The sequence below is a fragment of the Coregonus lavaretus genome (genome assembly GCF_964263955.1).
Source record: "Coregonus lavaretus genome assembly, chromosome: 23".
Taxonomy (NCBI): domain Eukaryota; kingdom Metazoa; phylum Chordata; class Actinopteri; order Salmoniformes; family Salmonidae; genus Coregonus; species Coregonus lavaretus.
The window spans coordinates 3,642,005-3,652,810 of record NC_140010.1 but is presented as its reverse complement, the minus strand read 5'-3'; the positions used below and the strand labels follow the sequence as shown (position 1 = coordinate 3,652,810).

Genomic DNA, 10,806 nt, shown 5'->3' with positions numbered 1-10,806 from the left:
TCTCTCTCGCTCTCCCTCCCTCAGTGAACACCCATCTCTCTCGCTCTCCCTCCCTCAGTGAACCCCCATCTCTCTCGCTCTCCCTCCCTCAGTGAACACCCATCTCTCTCGCTCTCCCTCCCTCAGTGAACACCCATCTCTCCCTCAGTGAACCCCCATCTCTCTCTCTCTCTCTCTCTCTCAGTGAACCCCCAGCTCTCTCTCTCTCTCTCTCTCTCTCTCTCTCGCTCTCTCTCTCTCCAAAATGAGCCCATTTGGTTTTGTGATCAAGGGATGAAGGTTCCTCCATCCTGATACTGTCGCTCTTCCCTAATGTCTCCTTTCTAAACTCCATAGCAGCTGCATGGTGTCCAGTGTGAGTGTGTGACACCATCATTACTAATTTATCCATCTTTCCATACAGTGTCCTGACAAGCCACCCTCGCCGCTTGCTCACTCGATATCGGTCATTAACATGTAGAGTAGGAGGCAAGGCCAGGGGGGGTGGCCCAACCTATCGGGTTCCTCGTTTAAGGTCCTATTACACTTACTACCACCTCTGCCATCGACCCAGAGCTGTGGTGACAGGACTTTGCTCTTGTTTTTCTATTTGTGTTGCCATTGCTTTGTAATCCTATTGGAAGTCTGACAACAACGATAACAACATGACTGTAAGGATGGATATACTCCTTTATTTACTGTTGGTTGTTGGCAAGGCTGTCACTAAGAAAGGTGAGCTTTTTGCATTGTATATTTCTATCATATTTGCCTCAGCAAATTCAGTTACACAACACTCACTTATATGTGTGTTGTAAGTAACTGTTATTACCGATGTGTAAATTATAAACTAATACTTACCAGTAAACTACTTACAAACCTTTTACAAAACCGTTTGTGAATCCTTTATAAACTATAACTTCTATTCCTCCAACTTCTATTCCCAAGGGGTGAAATGTGGCGGGATCCTCTCCGCCTCTTCCGGCAACATCTCCAGCCCCAACTACCCAGGTCTGTACCCGTACAACATCCAGTGTGTGTGGCTGATTGTAGTGGCCGAGGGGTCCTCTGTCCTGCTCACCTTCCGCCACTTTGAGTTGGAGTATCACGCCGCCTGCTCCTACGACTACGTCAAGATCTATAACGGTGTGTCCGAGGATGAGGGGAACCTACTGGGGACGTTCTGTGGTGACGTGTCCCCTCCTCGGTTCACTTCCTCCTGGAATGTTATGTCGATCATTTTCCACTCCGATCGTCATGTGGCTCACAGAGGGTTCTCTGTGGGCTACAGGAAAGGTGAGCTTTCACTTCCTCTCACAGGATAACCAAAGCCATTAATATACACGTATGCCTCTGCTGAATACAGCCACTCAAACCTCACAGTAACCCACAACAACAAGGAACAGGACCTTGAGTAGTTGGATCAGGTGTGTTAACTTAAGAGCTCGGCTGGAACAAAATCCTGCAAAACCTTGTCACCCACCCGTGTCTTATTCCTCTCTTTCACCCCTCTCCCCTAGATGTGTGTGGTGGGGTCCTTACCGGTCTGTCTGGCATCATCTCCAGCCCAGGCTACAGTCCTGATACCCAGTACAGCAACAACGCCGACTGTTCCTGGACGGTCCATGTGTCCAACCGCAGCGTGGTCAGTCTGGTCTTCCTTGACTTCCAGGTATGTTCTCTAACATGTGAAGAGAAATCGATGCATCCCAAATGGTACCCCATTTATCTATATTAGTTCCCTACTTTTGACCAGAGCCCGGGCACTATATAGGGAATAAGGAGCCAACTGGGCCGCACATACTGTAAGTCTCTAAGTATCCCTGATGGAGCCAACTGGGACACACATACTGTAAGTCTCTAAGTATCCCTGATGGAGCCAACTGGGACACACATACTGTAAGTCTCTAAGTATCCCTGATGGAGCCAACTGGGACACACATACTGTAAGTCTCTAAGTATCCCTGATGGAGCCAACTGGGACGCACATACTGTAAGTCTCTAAGTATCCCTGATGGAGCCAACTGGGACACACATACTGTAAGTCTCTAAGTATCCCTGATGGAGCCAACTGGGACACACATACTGTAAGTCTCTAAGTATCCCTGATGGAGCCAACTGGGACACACATACTGTAAGTCTCTAAGTATCCCTGATGGAGCCAACTGGGACACACATACTGTAAGTCTCTAAGTATCCCTGATGGAGCCAACTGGGATGCACATACTGTAAGTCTCTAAGTATCCCTGATGGAGCCAACTGGGATGCACATACTGTAAGTCTCTAAGTATCCCTGATGGAGCCAACTGGGACACACATACTGTAAGTCTCTAAGTATCCCTGATGGAGCCAACTGGGACACACATACTGTAAGTCTCTAAGTATCCCTGATGGAGCCAACTGGGACGCACATACTGTAAGTGTCTTAGTATCCCTGATGGGTCATAAATATGACGTGACAAAATAAAATATAATTCATTCATTCCAGCTTGAGAACAACGAGGGCTGTAATTTTGACTTCGTGGCTCTCTTCGACGGCCCGACCGTCACTCACAGACACCTGGGGAACTACTGTGGAGGGGAGAAGCCTCCTAAGATTGTTACTACCTCCAACCAGCTCCTGGTGGTGTTCAAGTCTGACTTCAACATCGGGGGACGAGGGTTCAAGGCTTACTACTACTCAGGTAGGTAGGACGGTGGAGGACATATACTACGGGTGTACTGACCACTAGGTCACTCCCTCATGGCTGTCCTGTACTATGCTGAGGTCCATGGGGAGAGATTAAACTGTCCTGTACTATCCTGAGGTCCATGGGGTGAGATTAAACTGTCCTGTACTATCCTGAGGTCCATGGGGTGAGATTAAACTGTCCTGTACTATCCTGAGGTCCATGGGGAGAGATTAAACTGTCCTGTACTATGCTGAGGTCCATGGGGTGAGATTAAACTGTCCTGTACTATTCTGAGGTCCATGGGGTGAGATTAAACTGTCCTGTACTATCCTGAGGTCCATGGGGTGAGATTAAACTGTCCTGTACTATACTGAGGTCCATGGGGTGAGATTAAACTGTCCTGTACTATCCTGAGGTCCATGGGGTGAGATTAAACTGTCCTGTACTATCCTGAGGTCCATGGGGTGAGATTAAACTGTCCTGTACTATCCTGAGGTCCATGGGGTGAGATTAAACTGTCCTGTACTATCCTGAGGTCCATGGGGTGAGATTAAACTGTCCTGTACTATCCTGAGGTCCATGGGGTGAGATTAAACTATCCTGTACTATCCTGAGGTCCATGGGGTGAGATTAAACTGTCCTGTACTATCCTGAGGTCCATGGGGTGAGATTAAACTGTCCTGTACTATCCTGAGGTCCATGGGGTGAGATTAAACTGTCCTGTACTATACTGAGGTCCATGGGGTGAGATTAAACTGTCCTGTACTATCCTGAGGTCCATGGGGTGAGATTAAACTGTCCTGTACTATCCTGAGGTCCATGGGGTGAGATTAAACTGTCCTGTACTATCCTGAGGTCCATGGGGTGAGATTAAACTGTCCTGTACTATCCTGAGGTCCATAGGGTGAGATTAAACTGTCCTGTACTATCCTGAGGTCCATGGGGTGAGATTAAACTGTCCTGTACTATACTGAGGTCCATGGGGTGAGATTAAACTGTCCTGTACTATGCTGAGGTCCATGGGGTGAGATTAAACTGTCCTGTACTATACTGAGGTCCATGGGGTGAGATTAAACTGTCCTGTACTATCCTGAGGTCCATGGGTTGAGATTAAACTGTCCTGTACTATCCTGAGGTCCATGGGGTGAGATTAAACTGTCCTGTACTATCCTGAGGTCCATGGGGTGAGATTAAACTGTCCTGTACTATCCTGAGGTCCATGGGGTGAGATTAAACTGTCCTGTACTATACTGAGGTCCATGGGGTGAGATTAAACTGTCATGTACTATCCTGAGGTCCATGGGGTGAGATTAAACTGTCCTGTACTATACTGAGGTCCATGGGGTGAGATTAAACTGTCCTGTACTATCCTGAGGTCCATGGGGTGAGATTAAACTGTCCTGTACTATCCTGAGGTCCATGGGGTGAGATTAAACTGTCCTGTACTATCCTGAGGTCCATGGGGTGAGATTAAACTGTCCTGTACTATCCTGAGGTCCATGGGGTGAGATTAAACTGTCCTGTACTATACTGAGGTCCATGGGGTGAGATTAAACTGTCCTGTACTATCCTGAGGTCCATGGGGTGAGATTAAACTGTCCTGTACTATCCTGAGGTCCATGGGGAGATTACACTGCACATTCACTGACACCAGGATTGTGTTCAGTAGGGAGAAAATGTTTTGAAACGGTAAAGGTACTAGCTGAACCTATTCAGTAACAACACATCTTTAGTTACATTTTTGCTACGGTGTGACCTACTTAAGACAACCCTGTTTTGCCTCATATGTCTGTCTGACAGGTGAATGCCAGCAGGTGCTGTCTGCACCAAGTGCTAACTTCACCAGCCCCCACTACCCTAACATCTACCCCAACAACATCAAGTGTCACTGGACCATCAACCTGGCCAGGGGCTACCGCATCAAACTGTTCTTCAACGCTATGGAGCTGGAGGACAGGAACAGCCTATCAGACGAGTGCGACTACGACTCTGTAGCTGTGCATGATGGGAGCAGAGAGAAAGACCCATTGCTAGGGCGATGGTGTGGCTCGGAACAACCCGGGTCTCTGATCTCTAAGAACAACAACATGCTGGTGGTCCTCAGTACAGACAGGAACTCAGCTTATAGAGGGTTCTCTGCTTCCTATGTAGGAGGTGAGTGTCTGAACTGAAGCAAGGTTGCTGAAACGTATCCAAACTATCACGTTTTTTTTTTTTGTATGTTTATTTAATAATTCAAGAGACAAGTGCAAATACAAACGTGTGTGTCCGTGCGTGTGTTATGTCTCCACCTCATTCCCAGTGGTACCAGTTAACATCAGCTGTACGAGGACAGAGTTCACCATCCATATCTCCCAGCAGTCACTGCCTGGGCTGAACCGTGAGAGTATCTTTCTGGGGGATCGCTCCTGTACCTCCCAGCTGACACCTACCACCTATAAGATCCTGGCACGCTTCGAAAAATGTGGCACTGCAGGCCAGGTAACCAACTACCCACTGGTTGATTCAACATTGTTTCCATTTGATTTAAAATTACATTGAGCCAACGTGGCATAGACGTTGAATTGACGTCTGTGCCTAGTGGGTAGCCACTGGCATGATGACGCCAGTTTAAAGCTGTTTACAACTGTTCATTTGACATGAATTTTTGTGGTTGTTTTTTCTTCTTCATTTGTCCATTTTATTGAAGCGATAGGACAGTGTAGAAGGGAATTGAGGATACTAGAGGATGTGACAAAATAGCAGTGGTCACAAGCATATGATGTCTGTTTGCTGTCCATCTGTATAACCCTGACCCTGACCCTTAACCTCTGACCCCTGTCATCTGACCAGCCACGGCGTAACATCACCATGCTGGTGAACACGCTCTACATCGACTTCTCCGACGGGAAGGGGCGGAGCGTCCAGGAGTACGAGGTACAGTGCGACGCCCAGCGCAAGATGGCCACCATTCACATCGTCTCAGCCGAGGAGCACCAGAGGATGAACGAGCTGGCCCGACGCCAAGCAGAGGGGTCCGGTGGAGGGGGAGGGAAGGAGGCAGACCCAGAGCCTCACGACCCCAGTGATATAGTGTTTATTAGCATCTGTGTGCTGGCTGTTGTTCTGATGGTGATCGCTGTAATCTGGCTGGTACTGCTTTAGTAGAGAAAGAGAGGAGGTTGGCGATGCGGTCTACGTGAGCCAGAACATGTTGAGGTTTACAATGAAAACCGACAGATTTATTTTTGTAATAAATGTCTATTGCTCATTTCAAATCGTACCAAAACAATGATTTAATATTGTCACCGCTCTCGACATTCATAATAAAAACACAGGCAGAGATCAACATTTGATTTACTTCAATATAGAAAATCTAAGATGAATAAACAACAGCTCAATTAAAATACTAATCAGAAGAGGTAGGCCTAATTAATAAGACTAATGACGGTGTGCTCCGACTGTCTTTCACCATTTTGGAAAAAGGCACCAGTCCAGTCCAGATGAACGACTGTGTTCTCCGACTGTCTTTCACCATTTTGGAAAAAGGCACCAGTCCAGTCCAGATGAACGACTGTGTTCTACGACTGTCTTTCACCATTTTGGAAAAAGGCACCAGTCCAGTCCAGATGAACGACTGTGTTCTCCGACTGTCTTTCACCATTTTGGAAAAAGGCACCAGTCCAGTCCAGATGAACGACTGTGTTCTCCGACTGTCTTTCACCATTTTGGAAAAAGGCACCAGTCCAGATGAACGACTGTGTTCTCCGACTGTCTTTCACCATTTTGGAAAAAGGCACCAGTCCAGTCCAGATGAACGACTGTGTTCTCCGACTGTCTTTCACCATTTTGGAAAAAGGCACCAGTCCAGTCCAGATGAACGACTGTGTTCTCCGACTGTCTTTCACCATTTTGGAAAAAGGCACCAGTCCAGTCCAGCAAAAGTATTTGCCAGAATCATGTCACAGTCTTTTGGGGGCTGAGGGGCTAGCTAGCTTCTTCTTGTGATTGGAGACCAGCTGATTTTTTTTTAAAGGTACCAGTCCAGAACCAACTGGCATGTCCCAGTCTTCCTCTGCAGCAGGCCTCATGGCTCTGGGCTTAGCTACCAACATGTTTGAGCAGATCCATTTGAGCAATGCGAGGCTCAAAATCCCTCATCTTGATCACAGAATGAGTCTTTATTTTGGGGTGCTTTGTAGAGCAGTGATTCTGCTCAGACCGACCACAACAAAATCCACCAACAACAAAAAATAACAAGAAAATGAAAATTACAAGAAACAAGCAAAAACAATTAAGGTTAAAAAAAAGAAAAGAAATCCCTTTAAAAATAAGAAACCATTTTGGCTTAAAGACCACTTGGGAATGCGAGCACTGTCAATTAGATGGGTAATGCTTTTTAATAAAAAAACAAAATGCAGCAGGACTTATGGTTGGGGTTAGCTAGCTACTTCTTGTGGTTGATTACACTCTTTAAAAATATATATTTATTTATATACAGTACCAGTCAAACGTTTGGACACACCTACTCATTCCAGGGTTTCTTTATTTGTACTGTTTTCTACATTGTAAAATAATAGTGAAGACATCAAAACTATGAAATAACACATATGGAATCATGTAGTAACCAAAAAAGTGTTAAACAAATCAAAATATATTTTATATTTGCGATTCTTCAAATAGCCACCTTTGCCTTGATGACAGCTTTGCACACTTTTGGCATTCTCTCAACCAGCTTCATGGAGGTAGTCACATGGAATGCATTTCAATTAACAGGTGTGCCTTCTTAAAAGTTAATTTGTGGAATTTCATTCCTTCTTAATGCATTTGAGCCAATCAGTTGTGTTGTGACAATGTAGGGGGGTATACAGAAGATAGCCCTATTTGGTAAAATACCAAGTCCATATTATGGCAAGAACAGCTCAAATAAGCAAAGAGAAATGACAGTCCATCATTACTTTCAGACATGAAGGTCAGTCAATACGGAAATTGTCAAGAACTTTGAAAGTTTCTTCAAGTGCAGTCGCAAAAACCATCAAGCGCTATGATGAATCTGGCTCTCATGAGGACCGCCACAGGAATGGAAGACCCAGAGTTACCTCTGCTGCAGAGGATAAGTTCATTAGAGTTACCAGCCTCAGAAATTGCAGCCCAAATAAATGATTCACAGAGTTCAAGTAACAGACACATCTCAACATCAACTGTTCAGAGGAGACGGTGTGAATCAGGCCTTCATGGTCGAATTGCTGAAAAGAAACCACTACTAAAGGACACCAATAAGAAGAAGAGACTTGATTGGGCCAAGAAACACGAGCAATGGACATTAGACTGGTGGAAATTTGTCCTTTGGTCTGGAGTCCAAATTTGAGATTTTTGGTTCCAACCACCGTGTCTTTGTGAGACGCGGTGTAGGTGAACGGATGATCTCAGCATGTGTATTTCCCACCATAAAGCATGGAGGAGGTGGTGTTATGGTGTGGGGGTGCTTTGCTGGTGACACTGTCTGTGATTTACTTAGAATTCAAGGCACACTTAACCAGCATGGCTACCACAGCATTCTGCAGCGATACACCATCCCATCTGGTTTGGGCTCAGTGGGACGATCATTTGTTTATCAACAGGACAATGAACCAACACACCTCCAGGCTGTGTAAGTGCTATTTTACCAAGAAGGAGAGTGATGGAGTGCTGCATCAGATGACCTGGCTTCCACAATCCCCCAACCTCAACACAATTGAGATGGTTTGGGATGAGTTGGACCGCAGAGTGGAGGAAAAGCAGCCAACAAGTGCTCAGCATATGTGGGAACTCCTTCAAGACTGTTGGAAAAGCATTCCAGGTGAAGCTGGTTGAGAGAATGCCAAGAGTGCAAAACTGTCATCAAGGCAAAGGGTGGCTATTTGTTTAACACTTTTTTGGTTCCTACAGTGGGGAGAACAAGTATAAAAATCCAGGAAATCACATTGTATGATTTTTAAGTAATTAATTTGCATTTTATTGCATGACATAAGTATTTGATCACCTACCAACCAGTAAGAATTCCAGCTCTCACAGACCTGTTAGTTTTTCTTTAAGAAGCCCTCCTGTTCTCCACTCATTACCTGTATTAACTGCACCTGTTTGAACTCGTTACCTGTATAAAAGACACCTGTCCACACACTCAATCAAACAGACTCCAACCTCTCCACAATAGCCAAGACCAGAGAGCTGTGTAAGGACATCAGGGATAAAATTGTAGACCTGCCAAGGCTGGGATGGGCTACAGGACAATAGGCAAGCAGCTTGGTGAGAAGGCAACAACTGTTGATGCAATTATTAGAAAATGGAAGAAGTTCAAGATGACGGTCAATCACTCTCGGTCTGGGGCTCCATGCAAGATCTCACCTCGTGGGGCATCAATGATCATGAGGAAGGTGAGGGATCAGCCCAGAACTACACGGCAGGACCTGGTCAATGACCTGAAGAGAGCTGGGACCACAGTCTCAAAGAAAACCATTAGTAACACACTACGCCTTCATGGATTAACATCCTGCAGCGCACGCAAGGTCCCCCTGCTCAAGCCAGCGCATGTCCAGGCCCGTCTGAAGTTTGCCAATGACCATCTGGATGATCCAGAGGAGGAATGGGAGAAGGTCATGTGGTCTGATGAGACAAAAATAGAGCTTTTTGGTCTAAACTCCACTCGCCGTGTTTGGAGGAAGAAGAAGGATGAGTAAAACCCCAAGAACACCATCCCAACCGTGAAGCATGGAGGTGGGATGCTTTTCTGCAAATGGGACAGGACGACTGCACCGTATTGAGGGGAGGATTAATGGGGCCATGTATCACGAGATCTTGGCCAACAACCTCCTTCCCTCAGTAAGAGCATTGAAGATGGGTCGTGGCTGGGTGTTCCAGCATGACAACGACCCGAAACCCACAGCCAGGGCAACTAAGGAGTGGCTCCGTAAGAAGCATCTCAAGGTCCTGGAGAGGCCTAGCCAGTCTCCAGACCTGAACCAAATAGAAAATCTTTGGAGGGAGCTGAAAGTCCGTATTGCCCAGCGACAGCCCCGAAACCTGAAGGATCTGGAGAAGGTCTGTATGGAGGAGTGGGCCAAAATCCCTGCTGCAGTGTGTGCAAACCTGGTCAAGTCCTACAGGAAACGTATGATCTCTGTAATTGCAAACAAAGGTTTCTGTACCAAATATTAAGTTCTGCTTTTCTGATGTATCAAATACTTATGTCATGCAATAAAATGCAAATTAATTACTTAAAAATCATACAATGTGATTTTCTGGATTTTTGTTTTAGATTCCGTCTCTCACAGTTGAAGTGTACCTATGATAAAAATGACAGACCTCTACATGCTTTGTACGTAGGAAAACCTGCAAAATCGGCAGTGTATCAAATACTTGTTCTCCCCACTGTACATGATTCCATATGTGTTATTTCATAGTTTTGATGTCTTCACTATTATTCTACAATGTAGAAAATATAATTTTTTTAAACTGGTACTGTATATATATTTTATATTCTAGGTGGAATCCTTTCACCCACAAAGAACCCTTTTAGATCATTTTTCTTTGTCCATAGAGAAGGTTCTGAACAGAGTGTATTTACTTCTTGTGGGTGAACACCAGCTGGTTGACTGGGATCTTACTCTCCTTGACTTGACCCCTGACCTCTGGCTGGTGTTTGAGGGCGAAGACCAGCTTCCTGATAGTCCGTCTGTAGGAGCCGCTGACCAGCCGAGAACTCTGGTGGAACACCTCTCTCTCTATGTTCTCCACCAGACCACTGTCTGTCTGATAGATCACATACAAGGAAAGGAAGATTACTTTATTGTCCAATGTTCTTGAATGTCCGACAGAAATTAGTGTTCTGTGAGTATGTATTCTGTGTACGTGTTCTCTGAAAGACAGAGCAAGAGACACCGAGACAGAGGGAGAGACAGAGGGAGAGACACTGAGTGAGAGAGAGAGAGAGAGAGAGAGTGAGACACAGAGAGAGAGTGAGAGACACTGAGACAGAGACAGAGTGAGAGAAAGTGAGAGAGGCTCTGAGACAGAGAGAGTGAGAGACACTGAGACAGAGACAGAGTGAGAGAGAAAGACACCGATACAGAGAGAGAGACACTGAGACAGAGAGAGTGAGAGTAAGAGTGAGAGAGAGAGAGAGAAAGACACAGACAGCGAG

General features: G+C 45.7%; 2 protein-coding genes across 2 annotated transcripts in view; one reads left to right on the top strand and one right to left on the bottom strand.

Annotated features, from left to right (window-relative positions):
• Positions 1-554: 554 nt before the first annotated feature.
• cdcp2 (CUB domain containing protein 2) lies at positions 555-5,976 on the top strand. The gene is made up of 7 exons (XM_084188108.1): positions 555-711; positions 925-1,272; positions 1,497-1,648; positions 2,465-2,660; positions 4,449-4,802; positions 4,951-5,129; positions 5,481-5,976. Exons 1-7 carry the CDS (start codon positions 645-647, stop codon positions 5,790-5,792), a joined length of 1,608 nt encoding a protein of 535 aa, XP_084044234.1. The 5' UTR covers positions 555-644; the 3' UTR covers positions 5,793-5,976.
• Positions 5,977-9,953: 3,977 nt separating this feature from the next.
• The window catches only part of tceanc2 (transcription elongation factor A (SII) N-terminal and central domain containing 2), a gene marked incomplete at its 5' end in the record, with an annotated part of 2,947 nt that continues 2,094 nt past the window's right edge, over positions 9,954-10,806 (bottom strand). Inside the window, one exon of the mRNA XM_084139807.1 lies at positions 9,954-10,415. Within this exon, the coding sequence (XP_083995933.1) occupies positions 10,227-10,415 (189 nt within the window). The 3' untranslated portion in view covers positions 9,954-10,226. The remainder of the gene's footprint in view (positions 10,416-10,806) is intronic.

What these genes read in the sequence shown, in the direction of transcription:
- cdcp2 (XM_084188108.1), top strand. Translation starts at nt 645, where the DNA reads ATGACTGTAAGGATGGATATACTCCTTTATTTACTGTTGGTTGTTGGC. An exon ending in CAAGGCTGTCACTAAGAAAG is followed by an intron (nt 712 to 924) that starts GTGAGCTTTTTG and finishes TCTATTCCCAAG; the next exon opens with GGGTGAAATGTGGCGGGATC. An exon ending in CTCTGCTTCCTATGTAGGAG is followed by an intron (nt 4,803 to 4,950) that starts GTGAGTGTCTGA and finishes CCTCATTCCCAG; the next exon opens with TGGTACCAGTTAACATCAGC.